The sequence below is a fragment of the Lolium rigidum genome, chromosome 4 (genome assembly GCF_022539505.1).
Source record: "Lolium rigidum isolate FL_2022 chromosome 4, APGP_CSIRO_Lrig_0.1, whole genome shotgun sequence".
Lineage (NCBI taxonomy): Eukaryota > Viridiplantae > Streptophyta > Magnoliopsida > Poales > Poaceae > Lolium > Lolium rigidum.
The window spans coordinates 68,059,782-68,083,753 of record NC_061511.1 but is presented as its reverse complement, the minus strand read 5'-3'; the positions used below and the strand labels follow the sequence as shown (position 1 = coordinate 68,083,753).

General features: G+C 42.6%; 1 protein-coding gene across 1 annotated transcript; it reads right to left on the bottom strand.

Moving 5' to 3' along the window:
• Positions 1 to 13,062: 13,062 nt before the first annotated feature.
• Positions 13,063 to 23,675, bottom strand: LOC124646553 (ATP-dependent DNA helicase Q-like SIM). The gene is made up of 15 exons (XM_047186657.1): positions 23,055 to 23,675; positions 22,708 to 22,927; positions 22,520 to 22,630; positions 22,185 to 22,374; positions 21,551 to 21,830; positions 21,116 to 21,309; positions 20,925 to 20,981; positions 20,095 to 20,175; positions 17,348 to 17,411; positions 16,303 to 16,402; positions 16,111 to 16,194; positions 15,755 to 15,842; positions 14,821 to 14,934; positions 14,131 to 14,223; positions 13,063 to 13,598 (listed from the first exon to the last, which is right to left on the bottom strand). The coding sequence occupies exons 1-15, from the start codon at positions 23,611 to 23,613 to the stop codon at positions 13,287 to 13,289; spliced, it is 2,547 nt and encodes an 848-aa protein (XP_047042613.1). The 5' UTR covers positions 23,614 to 23,675; the 3' UTR covers positions 13,063 to 13,286.
• Between the last annotated feature and the right edge of the window lie 297 nt (positions 23,676 to 23,972).

The following is a 23,972-nucleotide window of genomic DNA, read 5'->3' as shown; positions in this document are numbered from 1 at the left end:
GCTTCCTTGGTCGCTGGTGATGCTACGAGGCAGGGGTGGCGGTGCTGCCGACGAGGGCGGTGGTGCTGGCGGCGAAGGCACCGGTGCTTTGGGCTCGGGGGCGAGGTGGAGAAACTCGCCGCAATCCTCTCCGTCCCGAGGCGGATGGCCGCGCAGAGGATGGGACCTCGGGGCACCTTCCCTACGGCGCCGGCGGCATCACGCTCACCGTCGTGCGGCGGAGGCGGAGGGAAGCATATTCTCCGGCCGCTTCCCTGCAGCGCGAGCGGCTGTCGCCACCTAGCAATTCTTCCCATCGGTGATGACGGCGTCGACGCAACAGGCGGTGGAGCGGTACGACTTGGTTGGGGCGGCAGGGGTAGGGAAATGGTCCAGGACGGCATCCAGGGCGTAGAGCCGGCGCGGGCCTTGGTCTAGGAGCTCGCAGATTTCTGGGATTGGAGTTCAGGTGCCTAGGTGAGTCCTTTCTTTATTTAACGGAAATTTCTTCTCTTACCGATTTGAATGATTTCTAGGATGGAGTTCAGGTGTCAGTTTCTGGTTTGATTCATCTCCAGGGATTCTAGGCCCAGGGTAAATTGAAGGAGCAATTCTAAATATGTAGTAACAGTTCAGCTCCATAGAACCTGCTAATTCTTTAGCACCCAGACCTGTCTCCGGGCTAGGTAGTCTCCAGGGATTTGAATGATTCGTCTCCAGGGATTTGGGCCTTCAATATGCAGGTGCATGCTTGGCTGCATGTTGAAGCTTTTATTTTTCTTGATTGCCAATTTGTACTGATTGTTAGTCTAAAACTTGCTTAAAAACCTAGCCCAGACTGGGTGAAATGGTGTGTGTTATAAATTTTCTTGGAAATGAAAATTTGGAGCTATGCTAAATAGTATGTGCATGCTTATACATACAAATACACCAATACTTTCAACCATATATCAACCATGACACAGGTTTATAGATGTTCCAGCAACTGTCGTTGCTCTAGAACTGTGTCCACATTTCTTCTTTTTACAGCTTTTGTAGTTCTTAGGTTGAATTTAAACGGGTTGCAACAAAGGTTCTTTTGCTACTGAACTTCCTATTTCGTTATGTCAGTGAACTCCTTTTACGATAATTGATCTCTAACATTGATATTGGTTGTTTACATTTAGTTTTTTTTATTGATGAGCTGACTCAGGGGCGGATCCAGGCATGGTGCTACCGGTGCTCTAGCACCGGTCAAGCAGCTCCTCTACAATGAGATTGGATCAAATTTTAAGGGTATAAATATGAAAATCGTAGGTAACTACCATCACTAAGCCAGTTTTAGCACCAGTCTTGGGCCGTTTCTGGCTCCGCCCCTCAGCTGACTGGCTTTGAGGTCAGTGTGTTCCAGGTTAGTACATTTTCTAATTCAAATACGCTAGGCAATAACCAATATTGCACTCGCGTAGTTGCCAGATAATGAACGATAGTTCGAGATCATCTTTCTGATCAATAGCCATTTTTTCTAACTAACTTTGTGTTTTTCCTGAACCATGCAGTTCCCACAACCTTTTGGCTTCATTTTCACATGGTTTGCAAGCAAGGTTCCCAGAAAATTTCAGAAATGTGTGTTGACCACATCAGAGGGCTTCACTTTTTCATTGTAATAAGCCGGAATTGCATTCAACAATTTTTATAATATCTGAACCATGAAGTGCCATCCTCTCACTGCTTATCCTTCATTATTTGATTTGTCAAACTGTAATGTCAACAGATGATGGAAACCTTGCTTGCAAAGTTATTATATAATAAACTTACCTCTAATATTTGTCTTTCTTGGACTTACTTTTTTATTGTACTATTACATGTAAACTCTTTTTGATTTAATTACATTAATTCCTGTCTCCAATATTATAATGGTCCCTTCTACTTTGATTTTCAAGCTAAGCCCGATTCCCTTATCTTGAATACTTGGATCAGAGTGCATGAGAAGGTGAGAACATGAGTTTTAATCTTCAGAGACACCTGAGTAGCCCTGGTGATGGGCTTCACTTTTTCATTGTAATAAGCCGGAATTGCATTCAACAATTTTAATAATATCTGAACCATGAAGTGCCATCCTCTCACTGCTTATCCTTTATTATTTGATTAGTCAAACTGTAATGTCAACAGATGATGGAAACCTTGCTTGCAGAGTTATTATATAATAAACTTAGCTCTAATATTTGTCTTTCTTGGACTTACTTTTTTTATTGTATTACTACATGTAAACTCTTTTTGATTTAATTACATTAATTCATGTCTCCAATATTATAAGGGTCACTTCTACTTTGGTTTTTTCAGAATACGTGAAGTCATGAATTTTGCAAGTTCCTTGACGTATTCATTACTTGTGAACAAATATTTGATTGGCCAAGTTCATTCATTGTTTGAGGTATGTACCATGCATGTCTAATAATACAACAGCTGAATTTTTTTTTTTTTTTGAGAAACACAGTACAAACGCAGGCGCTCACATACACGCGCATACACTCACCCCTATGAACGCACACACGCACACCCTACCCCTATGAGCACCTTCGGAAGACCGAGCCGGCGGATTGGATCTTGAAATTGACGAAGTCACCACAGGCGCCTCGCTGTCGACGGGAACGTCGCCTCCCACTGAAAGAATATTCCGCCTTTATGAGACACACAGATGTCAAACCTGGGGTTTGAACTCTGGTGGGCTGGGGGTACAACCACCCTCCTAACCACCCAACCTCAGGTTGGTTCTCAATACAACAGCTGAATTGTACAGGCCTCACGCTTCATGAATGTAGTACAACTCTACGGTGTCCAAAGGCTCTTGGCAAATCCCAGTATTATGTGTGGCCATTGGTCTTTCAGAGGCTAATAATGAAAGTCGTTTTTATTTATGTGTCCTGGAGTCGTGGTTTCAGAGAATCAAAGGAAGGTGAAGATGCAAAAAAACTCAGAATAGGCTAACCTAATTTAGAACCAATGAGGCAAAGAGTGAAAGAGGCTATTAGTAAGAAAATAACTTGCCTTGCAGTACACACCAAAAGCCACTGTCTTACTGTTGCAATTTTCTGACATCTTTCCTGTGATTTCCCTTGCATACAGTTCAACTGGGAGCTGACATGGAGTTTAGCCGGGAGCTGACATGAGTACATGCAAGCATGAGTTTTATCATATCATGAAAATTCTCCTGACCTACGGCAGAATATGTTGCTTTTTTGTGCCAGTCCATTATGATTCATGGTACGCCGTACAAGGCATGGTTTAATATTTATTTACTGGATAGTGCACAAAATTCATCAACCGATCATACTATAGTCACCATAATATTTCCTAACTTCATGTACTACCATTTTTCTCATTGTGACTTCCTTTAGCAACTATTTTCTTTTCAGTGTATGGTTTTACTGAATCCAAGTGTACTGTTCATATACTTTTTCATGGTAACATAGCATACCTGTGTATGTTAGCGTGCTTTCCTTCCTACATAACACTTTAGCTTTGTTTTTGTTCTTGCAGTGCTTACAATAAACTAGATGATGTACCTATGGCATTTCACAGCATAGGCGCGGCGTGCCGCCGCGCCATCCATTGCTAGTTTTTCTTTAGAGGGAGAGAAAAACATAGTTTTCCATGTTATCCTCTTGTTTTTGTATGCTGGGCTAGGAGCCGAGCGAGGAGAGGGGATGAACAGTGATGCGACCGGTGGTAGGAGGGTGGCTCCTCATTCAGCTAGGGCATTTGGGGATTTGGGACATGGACGTGGGATTGTCTGTGGAGATACTTTGCAGTGGATTTGGATGTGGCTAGAGCAACATGAACAACCTAGCTCGAACTCGTCAAACTCGAGCAAAAAGATTCTAAGTGGAACTCGTTTTGCTGATTTCTCTCATTACATTCTTTACTATTTATACATTGTACATGCATGATACAATTTAGAGTGAATTTCACGGACAGGGTGTCTCTGCACCCGAGTGCATATGCACCCTGTATTTCAAATATATTTTAAACATATTTAAAAATGTTAAGAAAATATAAAAACAATGTCTGGTGCATATCTTGTTACATGCTCACAAAGTTGTTTTAGCAAAAATCGACATGTTTTGTGCTATGTGTAAAAAATATAATTTTTCTGATGCTAAAATGGTCTATTTCTCAAAATATTTTTTTTATCAAATTTCGGTTTTATGTGAAACTTTACGCGCACACATAGAACATGTCCCTTTACATGCTAATTTTTTTCCCTAAATTGCTTTAACTTTTTGAAATATGTTTTGTACATTACAACTGCATATGTACCCGTGATCAGTTTTGAGTTTCGCGAATTTCACTTAACATTATAATTATGCATTTGTGACACTTATTACCCTCATTTAGTAGAAATTATACCGAAATAACCCATTTAGACAATCTTAAGCACTGTTTTTCCTCTATTTTAGGGTTACGCGTGTTTTGTCAGATAAGATAGGCATATCATGCCGATGTGGCGCGACAAAATATTTAAAGATCATAGATTGTATATAGCATAATGTTCACCATATTTTCCGTTGCTCTTCCTCCTAACATTTGCGAGTCTCAATAATCACTTCACACCTTGGGCAACAGACATGCACCAGAAAAGAGGATCCCAAGCTCTTAAAAGAGTAATATATGTGATTTTTATAGATGGGATATTTGGTGTCACGAAATACCTAACTAGGGTAAGAATAAAATTCACTCTATAATGTATACATTACAAAGATGCCATAAGATAAATCAAGTGCAACTGGTTTCTTAAAAGGGCATATACATTGTCAAATTATGTTGCATATGATGGTTGTGTGTGCACATCCTCATTCTAACATTTTTTGATGAACCTATCAGGGGCGGCGCGTCTTGGAGACCATCCCGGGCTCCAGCCCAGTCTTCCCATCACAATTTCTCTTCTAAATAGTATCTCAAGTCCATCAAATATTAAGATATGTGTTACATGTTGTTATATTGGCCCGTGCTATTTCTTTGGCTGGTTAATTTGGCCCTGTCTACTTTAACGCTCACGCCCCGCCGCTGGAACCTATGGCATTCCCATCCTTGTTTTATAACATTGACAATGACAAGTGTAATATGTTCTTGTTGTGACCTAGATGAAATATGTAAAGATAAAGTTTGAGGTTCTTGTGAGGATAGCAAGCTTGTGCGCAAGGGGAAAGATAGGGCAATGGCAAACAAAATAATATGGTACGTATCTTGTCCAAATTGTTGCGAGATGATATTTTCTACGATCTTAGTTTAATTTACCTTGTCCAGAATGTGTACTACTCCCTCCGTTCCTTTTTAATTATCTTGTCCAAGTTTGTACTAAATCCGAGTCAATTAAAAAAAGAACGGAGGGAGTAGCTCTTATTAGTATCTATTTCAAGCATGGCATTATTTCATGATTTAATGTTCACAATTTTTTTTGGGTACAATATTTTTTTAAGCAGTAAAACTTTCAAAAAATGTTCATTTCTTTAGGCCAACAATTGTTGTTCTTGTAAACACTGTTCTTAGATCTAGAAGTTCGTGGAGTGGACCATTGTTCACACTATTGTTTTCATTATCATCCTTTACCACTAATTCATTTTTCCATAATTGACAATAATTCAAACAATCTCAATGAGTTATTATACAAGCAACACATCAACATCATAGCAATCATTTGCCTACGCTTTCTCAGCCGGAGCTTGGGGCGCCACTGCGCGTAGAAGATCCCTCTGCCATTCGGTGTGGTGCCCACGCAGAGTGGGCGCATGTGACGGCCGCATGGGCTCACGACTTTCTACTGCCCGTTTTACAGAACAGCCCAAAGATAAGAAGCAAAAAAAAAACTAACCGGAAAGATATCACGAGCAAATTTTACTTTCTCCTTTTTTGACCTGGCTGCTCCCGTCCCTCATGCTCTCAAATCCCAATCTCGAGAAGTTTATTCCCAGGGCGCTTTTTACTGTTGATGAAAACTTGAAACCCAATCTCGCCGCAAGCATCTCTTGGCGGTAAAAATAGGAGAGGCTTTGTCAGTAATCTTCAGTAGCATTGGTGATGGTAATTACGTGCTGAATCCATAATTAGTGGAAAATCAACAGCTAAATTTATAACTGCTAAATGTAGAAAACTCTCAATGACCACTCTATTTGTAGCAAACCACATGTCATTTTCAATTAAGTGTGATTAGTGCGAGTTAGACTCCAATTACCTATGTGCTCACACTAGGGTTTGCTAGGCCCTAACACCTGTCATCCACCGATAAGCAAGCATGCCCCGTTGTTCTTATCTCCTAACCTACCCTGGGTCCCTGGCCCCAATGACAGCGGTAACATTATCTTACTGCCGTCCCTGCCAAAACAAAGCACTTGTTTACCCAGAAACACTTGGGAAGCCGTGAAAACTAAGTACCGCGGCACGCACGCAGCACGAGTCCCCAGCCGCTGTCACCGCTTAATTAAGTGGCTTCGAGCCGCGTGAGTGATGGTGGCATTAAACCCGATCCAAATCAAATCGAATCAAACCCGGCCCAGGTGATACAGAGACCTGATTGGCTCAGCTAGTTCACTGTGATTAGGACTAACTACTGCTGGTAGTGGTGAAGTAGCTATCGTTTTTAGGTCACGACAGATTGGGATTTTTACAGTGAGCCCAATGGTTTTGCAGATCCGTTTTTAGGTCTGATGATACTGTAGGCATTGGTACATTTCACCTTGTTGTTTCCAACTACTGCAGTAGAAAAATCACATGTATATTCCCTGAATTTATGCAGTACTTCTCTACCAAAATTCACATGGGCACGTCTCCATCTATTCTCTAAATGAATGTACTTTCTTCACAACTTGCGAAACTTGGAAGATGTAGCTTTGGCTAAGTTCCACAAAAAAGTACATATCAGTCACATGTCCTAATTAACACTTTGCTGAAACACCCAACCCACATCTTGTTTGATCTCAGGATCATGCTGTGGGGCCTGGTGTAGCACATAGCAAGCCATTGTGTATGTTATGTTGGGACACCAAAATGGTGAACCACATAACAGGTTCCGAAACTTAGCTAATGATTCGAGATAACTGCGCATCTAAGGTTTATTCAAAGTCAAGTTTTGCAATTTTCGACTTAATTACTATTCATGATTGAAATATCAATATATATATATATATATATATATATATATATAATTAGATTAATGATATGACAGAACATTGCATTATGGTACTAATGATTTTATTTTCATTTTCTAGATTGTAATATCTTTTACATATAATTGGTTAAGCTTGGCAAAGTTTGGTTTTATATGCAGAGTAATATGAAACAGCGTATGTCACTAGCCACGTGTGGCTAAAATAAAACGGAGATACAACCACATTATGGAGCCCATCTTGACAAAATCATGTAGAATAAAGTTTAAATTCTAGGCTGATCACTCGGCGCCAATAGGACTTTCCATGCATGTTCCATGAGAATGTGCTTTCGCAAATATGCTTGCGATAGTATTCATTATCATCTAGTTGAACTCTTCGTCAAACCTCATCTCACCTGGTGATTCAAATGATTATTAACTGAAAGGGTTAATATAATAAGCATCAACGAAATGGCACCATATAGTTCGTGTATAGATACCCCAATAATGTTATGTCTACGGACAAGTTGTTACGGAAACTTGCTTACGGACATACGTGGCTGATTTTGCTTGGTCGTGTGCTGAACGTGCGGACCAACTGCTTCTGTTTGGGCCAATTGAGGGATGCCATGACCGCATCCGTAAGAAATTCCGTAAGATCATTCCGTACGTGTAGCATTGTTGATAGATACCCCATAAGACTCCATTATGCTTCCAATAAAAAGTTTGAATCAATTGCATTTTTTATTAATTTTAAGCTTCTTGATATACACAGAACATGCATTACTCCGCAGAAGCTATCTGTCTTTATATCAATCGGATCACAACATAAGCCGTTGTGCATGTTGTATTGGGACACCAAAATGGTAAAAATATAGCAGGTTCTAAAACTTCGCTAGTGATTCAAGAAAAGTGTGTGTGTTTTTGCTATGTGGCTGTCTAGCCTCGCGTTGCTAAAATTGGATGAAGATGCAAATTCCATCACAATATGCTTTTGCGAATATGCTCACCATAGTTTCCATCATGATCATCTAGTTCAACTGCTAGCCTGTGGCTAAATCACTCCATAAAACTCCATTATGCTCCCAAAAAAAGTTTGTATCATTTGCACGCATTCCCTAACCCTAATCCCTAAGCCACCATAGATCCTCAACACAGATGATGATGAACGTTTGAACTTAGTTGTCATCCTCCTGCTGCTGCAGTGCTGCAATCTACTCTTTTCATGGGGAGGTCCCTCCCCTCTTCGCAGTTTTCCTTGGCCGGCAAAAGGCGCTACAGGGAGCCAGCACAGCAGCCAACAGCAGGCCTGGCTCGGCTCGGCTAGGGTACGCTGCATCACCTCGTATCATCTCCTGCGGCGGATGGCCGTGCAATGCATGCATCATCTCATCACATCTCATGATGCTTATCGCTTATTCCTTTTTATTATTTCACTTTGTGCTCCTCGCATGAATCTCACGCAGGGCAGCTTAGTTTTCATTGGACCGTAGAGGGGGGAAATCTCGCTTTTAAAACGGACTCAGGATTCTATAATTTTTTAGCCAAAGCTTCTGAAATACTGAAACAAGATATATTTTTTGACATTAGTTTTCTGTTCACATGGGATTCTCACGATTCTCTAAAAAAAGTTGAGTTGAAGCTTCTTCTGAAATACTTCCCCTATCTATAAATCTATAAATAGATGTCTTATATTTGTCTAAATTTATGAAGGAAGTCGGAGGGAGTACTTATATTGGAGTTTTTTTATACTCCCTCTAGCCATAAATATTTGTCGCGGGTGTAATGAACCTATAGATATATATTAGCGTATGTTTCACCTAAATCTGCCATAATGATTTAGAGCAGGAGGAAGTGTTAGTTCCGAAGGCCGGGCTTGGGCTCGGGGACCAAGGGTGGTTCGTTAGCGGGTGTGTGTGAAGGTTTTTTCAGACGTAAGCTTTGCGTTTCAACGCCAACGGTGGTGGTGCATACATGTGTCGTGACCCTCTTGGGGGCGTCGATGTGGGTACCTTCGCCATGTTAGGACTCCGTGTAAAAACCATTAACTATTATTCTTGTCAATGGCTTGGGGTGCGTCGTTACCCTCGGTCGTCGTCGTCGTGAAGCTCTTTTCCCCTAGATCTCGTTCTGCTGTCGATGGTTGCTTGGTTCTTCTCGTTCTTTGTTGTTTATTCATTTTATCTGCTTTGTAAAATGATTTTCCCATCATCTTGTATTGGTTTGGTTGTATGTGACTTTATTTATAAAGCGGAACAAAAAGCAGTTTAAAGGAAGTATTAGTTTTGCATCAAATCGAGGCAACAACACTTTCCCCTCCCCGTCTCTCTCGAAACTCCTTCCTCTGGTAGCCTCCTCTTCTCCGCCGGGCCGGACCGGAGCTGCTCCTGCCGGCGTTGCCGTGCAGAGTAGGCGAAGGGATGGTGCCGGATCTAGATTTAGGTGTTGTTTTAGTCTAGTTTCTACCTATATGGAGTTTGAGGGTAGGTCAACGGATCTTAGCGGCCAGATCCATTGCGCCGTGGGCTTTCTCCTTCTCGCTGCAGGCCGCTGGTGGCAGGTGGTGTGGCATGGGAGGATGAGGAGCTCGCGCATCCCTCCAAATAAGGTGCGCATCGGAGGTTTGAAGCGGGAGTTTTCAGGCCAGACTCTGCTTCGTGCGGTGGATTTTCTTTTCGCTGTGGTGCTTCCATGGTGGAAGACGAAGATGGTGATGGCAAGATCTACCGCAATCTCTTTGAATAAGGTCTGTGTTCAGAGCCTCGGCTACTGCAAATCCTCTCCTCGTCCGCCTCCTCTAGCTCGTGGCGGGAGTCCAGAGTTCGATGGTAGATGGTTTTTCTTGATGTGGTGGCTGGAAGCTCTTGGTGTCGGCGAGTTAATTTCGATGGCGAGTGAGGTGTTGATGTTCTCCTGTACTTGCTGCGGTTGCTTTGGGAGGAGAAGGAAAGCAGTCATCATCGCCCGTGAAATCGACTTGTCATGGAGTAGTGATACCAAGATCTGCGGAGCACTCTCGGTGGCCTTTGATTGCCGACCGACCCTGATGGCCAACTGCTGGCCCATGTCGTCGGATGAGATTTCCGACGCTTCTTCAACCTCCAGGAGGAGGCCCTGTTCTGAGCTTGTTGTGGTGTTTATCGTCAACTCGGAGTCAAGTGGTGACGTCCCCGGCGTCGAGCTTGATGGCTGCAACCGAAGCTCTCTCTACCACAGCTACGGCGGAGGACCTGATTGCTTTCTTCTAATTCTTCTGGAGGTCTACTTTGTAATAGTTGGGGTTTTTTCTGATATTTCTGCTCTATCTGATGTCCCCACTGTAACTTGTACCCGCCGCTTTGAAAAGTAATGGTATCCAGGCCCTTCGTGGCCTCTCCTTGTTCAAAAAAAAAAAAGTTTTGCATCCATTCAGAAAAGAAAATGGTGAGACAGAGAAAATAAGAAAGCAAAGAGGAGAGCGTGCTGCATATGATGCGTGAGGATCAATAATCCTACACCTACGGGATTTTTGTTACGGGCTGGTTTTACGGGATGAGGTGGATGAACGTGGGTGGTGCAAATCTTTCTCCTCCCATGATTTGAGGAACCGTAATCGCTCCATAATTCTCCACGTCAGCCCGTAAGTTTGATTTTGTAGAAACGAGCCCGTAGATGTAGCATTGCTCCGTGAGGATAGGGCTGCGGGCCCGGCTGTCCAGATCCGATTGACCAAATCATTTGCCGGCCCAAACTACCAAAATGCCCCCGTGACGTCACCGCCACTGCTTCCGCCTGCCTTGCTCTTTGCTTTTCTCGGCTTTGGCACTGACGCGGTGGGCCACGCGCCTTTTCCAGGCCTGCCCTCGCGAAAACATCATCGACGCGTCCAGCTTTTCTCCTTGCTTATCTTGCTTTTTTTTTCTTCTCTCTCTTTGCGATGCGATTATTAGAGATGCTGACGGTGCGTGGCCTTTGGAGAGACGTAACTTGTGCGGCGGCTCGGTTCTTGCTTGCCCGTGCCGTGTCCGTTGCAACGTGTTCCAACGGGCTATCAATGTGATAACCCCCGAAGGAATGTTCCTATCTACTCTTCTGTCAGAAACTACTCTCTTTCAATCTGTGTTTCGGGTTTAATTAAAGTTAAATTTTATCAAGCTTGACCAAAATATATGAGCAAATATCAACAACCATTTTTTTGAAACACATAATATGAAAATATAGTTTATGGCGATTCTAGTACTATAAATTTTACATTGTTGATGTTATATTATGTCCTAACAATTTACTAATTTTTAGTAATCATAGAACCCAATCTAATTATAAATGGAGGGAGTACGAAAGACATCGCCCTGCATAACAGGGGGGAAGAACCGCATTGAGTTCTATCCTAGTGATGGTGTCAAACAAAAACAAGAACACAAACGAATGAACGGAAGTACTCCCTCCGTATTATGAAACTTGTCTGGAATTTATTAAAATTTGAATGTATCTATACTTGATAGTATCTAGATACATCTAAATTTTAATAAATCTAAGATAACTTTCGTGGGATGTAGAGAGTACAACAAAAGGAACCATGAATCAGTAAATGAAGACATTGCCCTACATAGGAAGGGGGGGGGGAGTGGAATTGAGAAAAATCAAAGGGAAAGGTTGATAAAGCAAAAGAGAACTTTATTTCTCCTCTCTCTAACATGTAAGTGACATGGGAGCCGTGGGGTCCTCATTTGTATTTTGCTTCCTTGCTCTTTGTAAGTATTGTTAGAAACTACCGACTTATCTGACGTCTAAATAACAATATCTAACAAAAAAATAGCACTATAGCAAAAATAAAAGTAAAAATGCCATCGACCATTACAACAAAAAAAACTCACAAATCACCAAATGAAGACAATTCTCTGCATATATAAAGGGGGAAAAAAAGAAGAGCAACACCAAAAGGCTGCACGGCAAAGCGCACGATCTCTATGTTTTTTCAGATAGAGTTAGGAAGGTTGATCTAACATGTTTGTCTAAGGAAGTTGATCCGTGTGAAATAGTCGAGTTTGACAAAATTACAACATAATTGACTAGTTGAGTTGCTCGCCACAAAGTTCATAATTCAAATCATATCGTGGGACAGTGGGAGGCTTGTACCACATCCAGCGGTGGACCAAATTTTGTGTCCAATGTTTACTCGTGGTTACAAGGGAAAAAGCAAATGCAAGCACACTAATCACGTGTAGAAAAATGACACTGGATGATGGTAAATCTATGAATCACGTTTATATTCCTAGTGAACGCATGCACGCGTGTACGAAATGCGAATAGTACCATCATTTGATCCATTGAATGTAGAGTCGAGCCCTCCAAGGCTCAAGGATCGTTGTCCTGTTGCGGCCTAATGTTTGGCCTAATGATTGACGAGAAAATGCATGGGATCTCATCTCCACACTAGATTTGGTATCGACCATAACCATGGACGAATCCTTTGGGGCGTATTCAAAAAAGAACGGGCAGGTTTTGCAAGACGCAAACCAGATTACCCATCTGGCAGTGCTTTAATGCCACATGTAGACTGTTAACTCTCTGCAGGCAGCTAGGAACATTTTTCAGGGAACGGAACAACGACAGCATTGTACGAGCAGTCACCTCTACTCACGTTCTTTCTGACAGTTGGAGTTATCCAGGCCATCCATGGCGGAGAAGAAGTTCCGGTTTGCCGCTACGTGTCGATCAAACCGGAAGCATAGCTGCGAAATGGACGAACGGAGTTTGACGAAACCCAATGGATTTGACGTGAGAACAGGTGACGAGACGTCTTCACTGTTCAGATGAATCGGCTGTAGCATGTAGGCAATAATTTCTGGACCTGTACTTCTTTAGACCCACGTCACATGATTATACTACAGTCGAGGAAACTCTTGTCAAAACATTCACAAAAAATCATACAGAAATTAATGCTTTGAGACTAATAAGCGGTAAATTTGTGCAACTCAAACTGGTAAACAGGCAATATCTTCTCCAAGAAAACAACAAACACAACTGATCTCCAAATGTTTTACACTGTTAGTAATAATTAAGCAACTTCATCCACCTGAGCCTATCTGTCGGCTACCAGGAGAAAATGGGATCAGAATTGAACTATGCTATACTCTACAGGTGTTTACTTACCTTTGATCTCACATAAGAGTTCTGTCATCTCATGAGCTCATCACTCCTCATATTACCTTCTGCGCTTCGACTTCGAGAGTATCGCTGATAGCCTCTCTTTTGCAGTGGTGAAACCCATGGGCTGCTTCTGAGAACCCCTCTTCCTTTTCCTCCTCCCCGTCTTGCCCGCAAGACGCTGGCGGCGTATCTCAGGATCTGCCCAACCCTTGCCCCACTGAGCGGAAGAAGATAAGGACTTTGGGTTAGTCATCGCCAGTAATGTAGCGGCATCAGGGTATGCGTGTAAGCCTTCCTCATTTGGCTGTGAACTCAGAAAATTTAAGCCGGCTCTTGTGGGCTCTGGATGCTGGATTATGACACGAGGCTGCAAGAGGGTCCATTAATCAGTTGTGACAAAGGAAACTGAAATAAATAAATCAATGTATTACTGCCACGACAGCTCAGGATGATATCCTCTTTCGATAAGTAATTTGGGTGTTACACCATAATAAATTATGCATATATTATGGCTCAGCAAATTCGGTCCTGAATTTTGTAGTGAAGGGCTGAGGGGAAAATTATAGAACAAAGTGTGTGGACAAGCTTCTGGAATGACTGTCAAATAGCACCAGAAAGGCGGAAATACTTCAATGAACTATTCGCTATTCACTATTCTACGCCAAATCATAATAGCTTCGCCCTATGACAGTAACTTAAATGAGTTATTCATTTCTACTTCAAAATAAGTTTGCCCAACATGCAAATACGCCAAATCTAAAACTGTGGCAGATGCAGTAACATCAATTTGACTTTTAAGAAATGAGTAAGTGAGGCAACATCATCATGTAAGCACTGCAACTATGCTATACTCTATAATAAGTTACTACTGTGTCAGACTACTGAAAAAAATTACTTACAATTTCAGCCGCTTCCTGTATGTATCCCATGTCCTCTAAAATACGAGCAAGACCTTGCCACCATATCTTGTCTGTCATGGCAAACCTAGGAAGCTGAAAATAAATCGTACGAACAGACTTGAGGACTGAAACTTATAACTAATAGGAACGAACGTGATAAGTGAAAAGGTCATTGAAGTACTTATGTTGCGGGATTGCAGCGGGAAAAGCCCCAGTTGAACCTGGGTGCACGTGAACCCAGGTTGGAAATGCATTTTCAAAATGTGAAAAAATTCTGAAATAAAAATATCGGGGTACGTATGCATGTTCCATGTGTGCGTAGAAAGTTTTCGCAGAGAAACCACTTTTTTATTTTAGAATCTAAAAAAGACAAAATACGTCACATATATACTGCTATATAGCCCTGTAAAATTTCACTTTTTTGCCGAGGCAAAATAAAATGTTTTTTCAGAACGAAACTCATGTCCAGGGCACATGTTTGAGATCATCTTTGCAATCATTTTGTGTTTCGATTTTTGAAACATGTTTTGACATCATAAACTCACTTTTGAAAAAGTGGGTTCACATACACCCAGGTTCACAAAAGCCGGTCTCGATTGCAGCGATGCTTAAGACTAGAAGTCTCAATTTGCTGCTCCCAGTTCCAGAAATTTAAAAATGATATATACATATACGCAATAGAACACAAACCTTCTGTCTTATATAACTGACTGCCGTTCTGAAATCAGGTACCTCCCCAAAATTTCGTCTTCCAGATCTGTAACAGTCTGTACTGTTGTAATTCATACCTTCAGTTGCCTGTCCCTGGATGTGTGTTCAAGATTTAGTCAAAGTACCAACGATATCAAATGTTCCAAAGTGCTATAAACAAATACAAACCAAAATTGCAATGAAGAGACCAAAACTATCTCAATTCCTTATCCTATAACATTTGCCTATTCAGGAACATCCCATGGAAAAGGCACTGTAGATAAAGTATGTAAGGGGAAAAGAGGACTCAGAACTGTGGAGATTCTTGCATCTTAAAGTTGTAACATGTGTCTATATATCCAAAGATAAGGAGCCAGGATAGCCATAGACTATATGTAAATAAGTCCTTCATGGAAATTTTATATCCAACGGAACCGAAAACTGACAGCATCCATCTAATTTGCAAACCACTAGTAACAAAAATAACTCTAGCATCAAATTAACATTGTAAATTTGTAAGTCAAAAGCACTTTGCTCTATTCAAGACCCAGACTTTGGAACAATGTGATTATAAGATCTGTGGTAAATTATGCACTATTTGTTCTTGTTTGTGCTTTCTTTTATTGTAAATGTAGAAATAACCTATTTACAAAATGTATCACTAGAGCAATCAACTTAGGACACTTCCTCAGCTACTGAATTAGTCAGTGAGGTGATACCACACCTTTCTTCTGAAACAGAATCTCTCGTTTGAACTATCAAGGAAAATGATCACAAACTTCTAAAGATGGTAAAACAAAACAAAATAATTATTATATGCTACTGAAATATTAGAGAGCAGCTAAAACTAGTACAGACATCACAGTTATCAGTGGTTCAGCACTAGAATAGGATATAGTCATATGGTCAACAGAACTTAAAGTTAGATACTCACAGTTTGAGATTGGAGCACATTCATGAACACAGCTGCTTCTTCCTTGAAATCATGAATTTGAGGAGGGCCATTGATACAGACGTCACACCTGAGGTGAAAAGCGAGTCAGAGAGACACTCGCAGAAATACTGGACTAAATGAAGCTAAAATGGGAAATTTGATTCATTCCACAATACAAAAAAGCAAGCTCCAAAGATACGGAGTACCCTTGTTGTAACACTAACACCTATGGCTTCAATATATGTATTCTTTGAAAATTGTACCATGGTACAACAGTACTAGTAAATACACACGAAACTGGAAAAAGCATGCCCTTATTTCATATAAGAATATGCATTCAAAGGGTAGAAAAGTACATTTGACATCCTTCAAGACCAAGTTCCTCCCCAAAGTACTTTACTAGAATTTTGGCTCTGCATGTTGAAGTGTTCAAAGCATAGCTGCAATATAGAAAATATACATAGCCATTAAACAATCTTAATTGCATGATAATTATTCAATATATATTTTGGGCCATCAAGGTTTGAATTTATGGTTCTGAGACATACTGAAAGCAATCCCGTAGCATCCTGTATGCTGCCCTTGTCTGTTCATCACTTCTTTTGTTAGGAAGCAGTGTTGGTGTTCTCACAAAATTACAATATAGAGCTGCCAATAAACAATGTAAAGAAACAAGTGAAATTGTGCAGAGAGGAATAGTAGTTTTCTTCATAACTAAGGATAAGAGTAGTTTCTGAGCCAACGGCTTTGCGGTCCAATATGTACTTTGTTTCAGACAAAGATACAACAAAAAACATTTTTGTTATGAAGGTCCACTAAAATCTATTGACAATAATAAATTTTTACTAAATTTACTGCAGTAATAAAGTTCCTACTATTCAACCAACAGAAAAAACATGCTCCAGAATATAGCCTTGTACTACTTATTTCGTAAACCTAAGCCCCAATTGTCTCTACAGAATACAGATGTGTTGTCAATCATGTTCACTAAGGCCTAGGTAGTAGGTACTATTCAAGCATAGAACTGTAACAGGAACAAACAGTACCAAAGTGTTGACTTGTAGCAATGTCATCCAGCAAGTATTATGAAAGCTTTTTCCTAACCAAGCTCTATGTTTTACTAAATGTTTTGGTTAGGTTTCCCGGGTATAAATAGTTACTTAGAAATATCATTTCTAAAGATAAGTTCAGTTTCTTTGTAGGCATCATAGTCCATAGTCCATCCTCCATATAAGGATACAAGTATCTAATGTGTCATTACTAAGCACAAAATTAATTTCAAAACCATTTGGATTAATTAGACAAATTCCAAATAAAATATATTATTACTTCATCATCCTTATTTTGTAAAAAAAGATTATAGCCCATATAAAGTCAGGATTTGAAACAGTTGGACAAGCTGAACCGCCAGTCAAACAACCAAATTAGTGGATTGCATGTCCGGTTCACTCACCATCCTCATTTTTTGAACTGGGTGCAGGTAAGCGTGTGCGATACGTATAAATACTCTCTAGTTAGAGTACAATTCATCATTTTCTTCAGTGAAACAAGCCAAACAACATTAGAACAAAAATCTGAAGTATAATAACTCACTGCAATCTGACAACTTTCCATCTCTACCAGCACGACCAGCTTCTTGATAATACGCTTCCAAACTCTGGATAAATAAGGGCCAAGAGAACTCAGGCACAAAGAATAAACACAGCAAAGGTTAACCCAACTTGGATGTACTTGAACTATCCAGAAAAACGCTAGTTAAACCGTTGTGTTTCTGCATGATATTGTATTATTGGGTCAGTAATTCAACCTGACACTGTCTTTTACAGCAGTGAGAACTAATCAGCAAAACCAAGCCATAAAACGTAAACTGTTAAACACCCAGTGAGAACTAATCGCGGACGAGGATTCCATAGGATCAACCAAGCGCTGCTCACCCTGCTACCTAAACGCCCAGATGCCCAGACGCTTGGCGACTACCGTCCCATCAGTCTCGTGCACTTGATTGGCAAAGTCGTCGCGAAGGTGCTATCGCTAAGGCTGGCCCCGAAGCTCAACAGCCTAGTGAGCAAGAACCAGAACGCTTTCATCGGTGGCCGCAGCCTACACGACAATTTCGTGCTTGTCCGACAGTCCATGCGCCTGTTACATCAGCTACGTGAGCCGAGAGTCATGCTGAAGCTCGATCTCGCCAAAGCCTTTGACACGCTATCCTGGGCGTTCCTCTTCGAGGTGCTCCGGCGGTATGGTTTCGGCGACAAATTCATGGACTGGATTGCGATCCTGCTCTCCTCCGCAAGCACGCGTGTCCTGCTAAATGGCTGCCCTGGGCCACCGATCTGGCACCGCCGAGGGCTGCGGCAAGGGGACCCCTTGTCGCCGCAGCTCTTCGTGTTGGCTGTGGACGCCCTTGGGAGGCTGGTCACGCACGCGGCCACTGTCGGAATTCTACAAGCTCTCCACCCGACCAAGACCATCCCAGTGGCATCCCTCTATGCCGACGACGTGGTCATGTTCTGCCACCCCACCGTCGCCGACGCCAATGCCGTCAAGTCAATCTTGCGGCTGTTTGGCAGAGCCTCCGGCCTACAAGTCAACTACGACAAGAGCGCAGCGACATTGCTGAACTGCGAGGAGGATGCGGCCACGGTGATCACCACGACTCTGGCCTGCCAGTTAGCGGATTTGCCCTTGACCTACCTGGGCATCCCACTGACTTTGCGGCGTCCTACCAGGGCCCAGTTCCTGCCCCTGGTGGCCAAGACCGCGGCTAAACTTCCAACTTGGAAGTCCAGGCTCATGGACAGATCGGGGCGGCTCACGCTCGTCAAAGCCGTTCTGGCTGCAATCCCCCTGCACCAGATCCTGGTTCTACAGCCGCCAAAGTGCATCCTCAAGATGCTGGAGAAGATACAGCGTGGATTTCTTTGGGAGGGAAGAGCTGAGGCTAGCGGTGGACACTGCCACGTCAATTGGCGCACTGTAAGCCGGCCAATCTCACTTGGAGGCCTCGGCGTCCATGATCTGGAGAGGGCTGGGCTAGCGCTGCGTCTACGTTGGCTGTGGCTAAGTAGAACCGACCAAGACAGAGCCTGGAGCGGCCTGGACTTGCAATTCACCCAGCAGGAGCGCTGCTTGTTCTTCGCCTCCACCCACATGATCGCCGGCGACGGACAGACCGGCAGGTTCTGGGAGGACCGCTGGATCGACGGCCGCTCCGTCAGTCAAATCGCACCGGAACTGTATGCCTGCATCCCCAAGAGACGCCGGAAGGGCACGTCGATCGCCGACGGACTACTCGCGCACCGCTGGGCTCGTGACATCCATGGTGTCATCGGCATCCGTGAGATCGGCCAGTACCTGCTGCTTTGGAGGAAGGTGGAGCAATTCACACTCACCGACCAGCCAGATCAAATGGTATGGCGTTGGAGTGCTAGCGGAACATATTCCGCCAAGACCTGCTACTTGAGCATGTTCCAAGGATCCAAGAGCTGCGGTGCATGGAGGCTGATTTGGAGAACCTGGGCGCCGCCGCGGGTAAAGTTCTTCCACTGGCTTGCTCACAAGGACCGATGTTGGACAGCGGAGCGGCTGCAGAGACACGGCCTACAACACCATCCCAGATGTCTCCTATGCGATCAGGAACCGGAATCGTTGCAACACCTACTGCTAGCATGCCCCTTCTCAAGGCATGTCTGGCATGACACCTTGGCATTGCTTAGGCTCACCTGCAGGCCACCTGACAATGAGCCCTCGCTCAGCGAATGGTGGATCTTGGCGAGGCAAGCAACTCCGAAGCAAATGCGCAAGGGTCTTGCCACTGTCACGCTGCTCATCCCTTGGCTCATTTGGAAGCACCGAAACGCTTGCGTCTTTGAGGGAGAGAGGCCTACGGTCCAGCGCGTCTGTGAGCAGTTTAGAGTAGAAGCAACGCTTTGGGCGAGAGCCGGTGCGGCTGGCCTCCGCGATATCCTACCCACAGACTGGGATGTACACTGAATTCTCGTATCTGTAAGCCACCGAGGTGGCTAACATCTGTAACCAACTCTTCTTTGCAATGAAATGAAACGCAATGTCATTGCGTTTTCTCGAAAAAAACTGTTAAACACACTCAGCCCCCGCAATTTTCAGACTGCACTGTACTTATTCAATAACTCCTTAATTGCTATGGCTGTAATTTTCTAGCTTGGCATGCAACATATATGTATAAGCTTATGGGCCTTCTAAGTCATTTTTATATGTATACCAGAACAACAAATCATCTGTTCTTTTACAGAGACAAAGACTCATGCGGGAAAGTAGTGTTCAGAAGGGAATATACCAGTACTGAAGGACAAACTAACCTGTGGTAAACCATAGTGAATAATTCTCCTGACATTCGACTTGTCAATTCCCATGCCAAATGCTATTGTAGCCACAACAACCTGTATAGAAAGGATTAAATCATCAGAAGTAGTGGAGAAAGGACTGAATGGTTTAACAAAGTTTGGCAGAGACTAGTGGGAACCGTTTGGTGTCCAGGGAACTAGCATCCCCTTTTGGTTAAGAGCATGATAGTGTTTCAAAAATTCCATACAAAATTTGATGATGTATTCCAAAACATTAGGAAAACTTGGAAAATTTGGAGACCAGATTCATCCCTGATATGAATAGTTAAATAAATACAAAAAAAATTGATAACATGGTGAAGTTTCAGTTAATAATTAAGTATACTGAAGCATGAGCCATCTAATATCAGGATTCAGGTGATTTATCACTTTAGTTGAAGCCATTTCCTCAAGGGATTGGCATAACACTGTAAAGAATGTTGATAACGTGGCATGTGTCCAATAGATAGTATTGTTGGAATTTATCAAGTGCCCATTTGTGCTGAACAAGAATTATCAAAAAGAAAGCAAGTACCATCAAATATCAAACATTTGCATCTTATCAAGTCCCGGGATCTTAACAATGGGAACTAAATCAGAATTATGGACCGTTATCACTTTAACATGTACAGAAGTTGAAATACTAAGTCCCTTATCCACGATGCTACCTCAGAATAAATATGCACATCAGTAGTTGAGCTCATGGAAATTGCATCCATAAATGGGAAAGAGCAACCTTCCATAGCATATCCCAATCATATGTGAAACGAAACAAAACAATATCAAATGAACATACTTATGGTTACCTCTAAGGCATTGCAATGGAACTGCTCATGCACCTGCCTCAAATGTGCTCTAGGCATCTGGAAAGAAGTATCAGATAGCTTCAGACAAGGCACATGATTGCATACACTAAGAGAAGCAGTATGTTTGCAGTCTGTAAACATTAAATCTATTCTCTTATAAAAAGGTAGCATGTTCCATAAGTGGTGCCAACCTTTGCATTATACGCTGCAGCTTTGAGGCCTGATTTACACAGATAGTTAGCTAGTTCCACAGTTCCTTTCCTCGTGGGTACATACACAATTGTAGGACCTTGATCAAAACTTTCTGTTGAACTAGTTTCATGGGATGGCACAGGAGGTGCAAAGATCTCAGGTCGCGAGCTTTCGAGGAACTCCCCACATGAAACTGTAAGAGAAACTCGGATGTCAGTCAGAAGCATACATTAGGCTAGACAAAAACGAATAACTATCTTCAAAACACTGTTATCATGCATCCTGTCAATATTTCATATCGAGGGTAAAACTGGATTTTTCATGAAAGAGACCACGTTCTGAAAAAAAAATCTTTAAAATAATAACTGGAGCCATACGGCGTCCTCCCAAAAGCAAATAGTTGTAAAACTAGTAACAGAAGATTTGTCCATTACCATCAAAATCATCTACTCCTGGATACTGATCCAGCTCATGTTCGGTGTTTTCTTTTACCAGAGACTTGGCAGGTTTATTTATTTTAATGTCAGGAACTTCCTCTTCGTCGTCTGATGCACTATCATCCAGAGAGTCATATGAACTGCTTTCAGACTCAGGCTCAACTTCATGAAGAATTTTCTGGCCTTTCCCCCTGAAATTCCTTGAAGCATTGTAAGTCCCTATAAGTTCTTGAAAGTCCTGTCCATATGATGAGGCAGAGGTTTTACTGTGTTTTACCTGCAACCAGAAACAGAAGGGGAGAGGGGTTACCCTGAAGTGGCATAAGACTGTAATGCATCTGCATAGCTCTAAAACATGGTGTTTCATATGCATATACTGAAGTCCAAAAGAGAGAATGTTTCAACTAAAGGAAAGGAAGGTATTCAGATCCTAGTAAACATTTAATAGATGTACATTCAAATGTCTATCTATGGCTTTGCACACCACAGCGTTTGTTTATTAGATATACCAACACAATTCTACGTCACAAACATTTGACTTACTTGCATGTGTTTTAGTGGTTAGTAAGGTAGAGGGATCCCAAGTATACGATCCTCTGGACAGAACTTGAAAAAAGAAAGATTTACTCACAGTGAATCGAAGGTTTGGCCGGAAAAAGGACGTCAAGACAACCGCTGTATGTTCTGACATTTTCAAGGACTTGAGGATGTCTTCTCGTACATGGAAAGTTGCAGTAGCAGTCAATGCCATCAAAGGAATATCATGTTCCAAGAACTTCAATTTGCTGGAACAGAAGTTTTCTCGAAGCACAGACAATCTCCTGTATCAGAAAATAATGTTTGTAAGTACCAGAGTGAAAATTATATCACTGGCATGTAAGTCGCAGACTAAACTAGGAATGATGAAAAACAGTGCTAAGTACTGACTTGCACCTTTAACATAGGATATCGAATACAAGAGCAGACCTATAGTCAGGTCGGAAATCATGACCCCATTTAGAAACGCAATGAACTTCATCTATGGCAAAAAGTGCAATCCCTGGCTTTTCTGCAAGTTTCTTCAACGGTTCCATCAGTCTGCATGCACAGAAGTTGCCAAATAAGCACGGCAATCCATAAATCGTTTTTTAGCATTTGAAAAGAAGAATGATTACCTTAAAATTGTCTCAGGGCAAACATAAACAATCTTATAGTTGCCAGCCATCGCTTTGCCTTCAACACGATTATCTGGTTGCCCTGATCCAAGGAAGCATGCTGAAATCCCATGTTTTGCAAGTTTAAGGCACTGATCGTGCATTAGACTAATCAAGGGTGAGATGACCACCACAATCTTGGTAGTCAAAAGAGCTGGGATCTGGAAGCAAAGGGACTTTCCTGGCAACATGGTCATTTGAACAGCATTCAGTTTATTAAGGGATGGCTAAAATGTTGCATAATATAGTGCGAAATGGCTAAAAAGACAAAGAATTAAGAGCATATATAATCAGGAATAATAAACTACCTGATCCAGTTGCCGCTAGAACAAGACAATCCTTGTGAGCAAACCAAGCATCCAGGGCTTCCTTTTGGAAACCCTTGACGCAGGAGAAGCCAAAATGCTTTTGCAAAACAGCCCTAATTTTGCCAGTCCGGTCAAACTCGCCTCTTGAATTCACAAGCAAAAACTGAGGTTCAGGCTTTGATTTAGAACAGACAGCAGCAGTCGCTTCAGGGCCGATGGAGGCTGGTAAACAAGAATACGAGGTACTGGGTTCCCCACCACAAGACACCGTTTTACTGCCAGTGGTTGCGGCGATGTGATCGGTAATACTGGACTGCTTAAATTTCCCCCTGGGATTAGCCAGCCTAGCGCTCCTGTCAGGACGGCGTCTTTGCGACCCCCCACTCGGCTTTCTCTGCTCACCCCCAGACCCATTCAGCATGAACTCCACCACATCAGCACGGCACGGTCCCACGACCCCAATCGCCTCGCTGATCTTGTCGAACTCGAACCCCATCTCGAGCAACTCGGCGATGACGTGGTCGGCAGATACGTCAGCGCCGACGGAACTGGCTTCCATGGTTAGAACCAGTGAAGTGTGCTTTCAGACCAAGCTTGGTGCTCCCCAGCTGAATACCAGATCCTCCAGGCTGTTAGGCTGCAGGGTGGTCGATACGGTCAGGTGTCACGGCGTAGAGGATCATCGATGCTTCATAGAGGGTCTGGTAGTAGGAAACAATAGAGTGTGCAGCTGTGCACGGATTTACCTGGTACAAAATACGCCTGGGTTGTTCGACTTGTGGGTCAACAATATCCTTGAGCAACTGGAACAACAAAATTACAGTACCCGTCAGCAAGTGGAGAGCCAAATCAACTCCTGGGGCTGGCCGCAGGCAGCGCCACGGCCAGACCTGCCAGTAATTCCGTTTTGGCAATCGC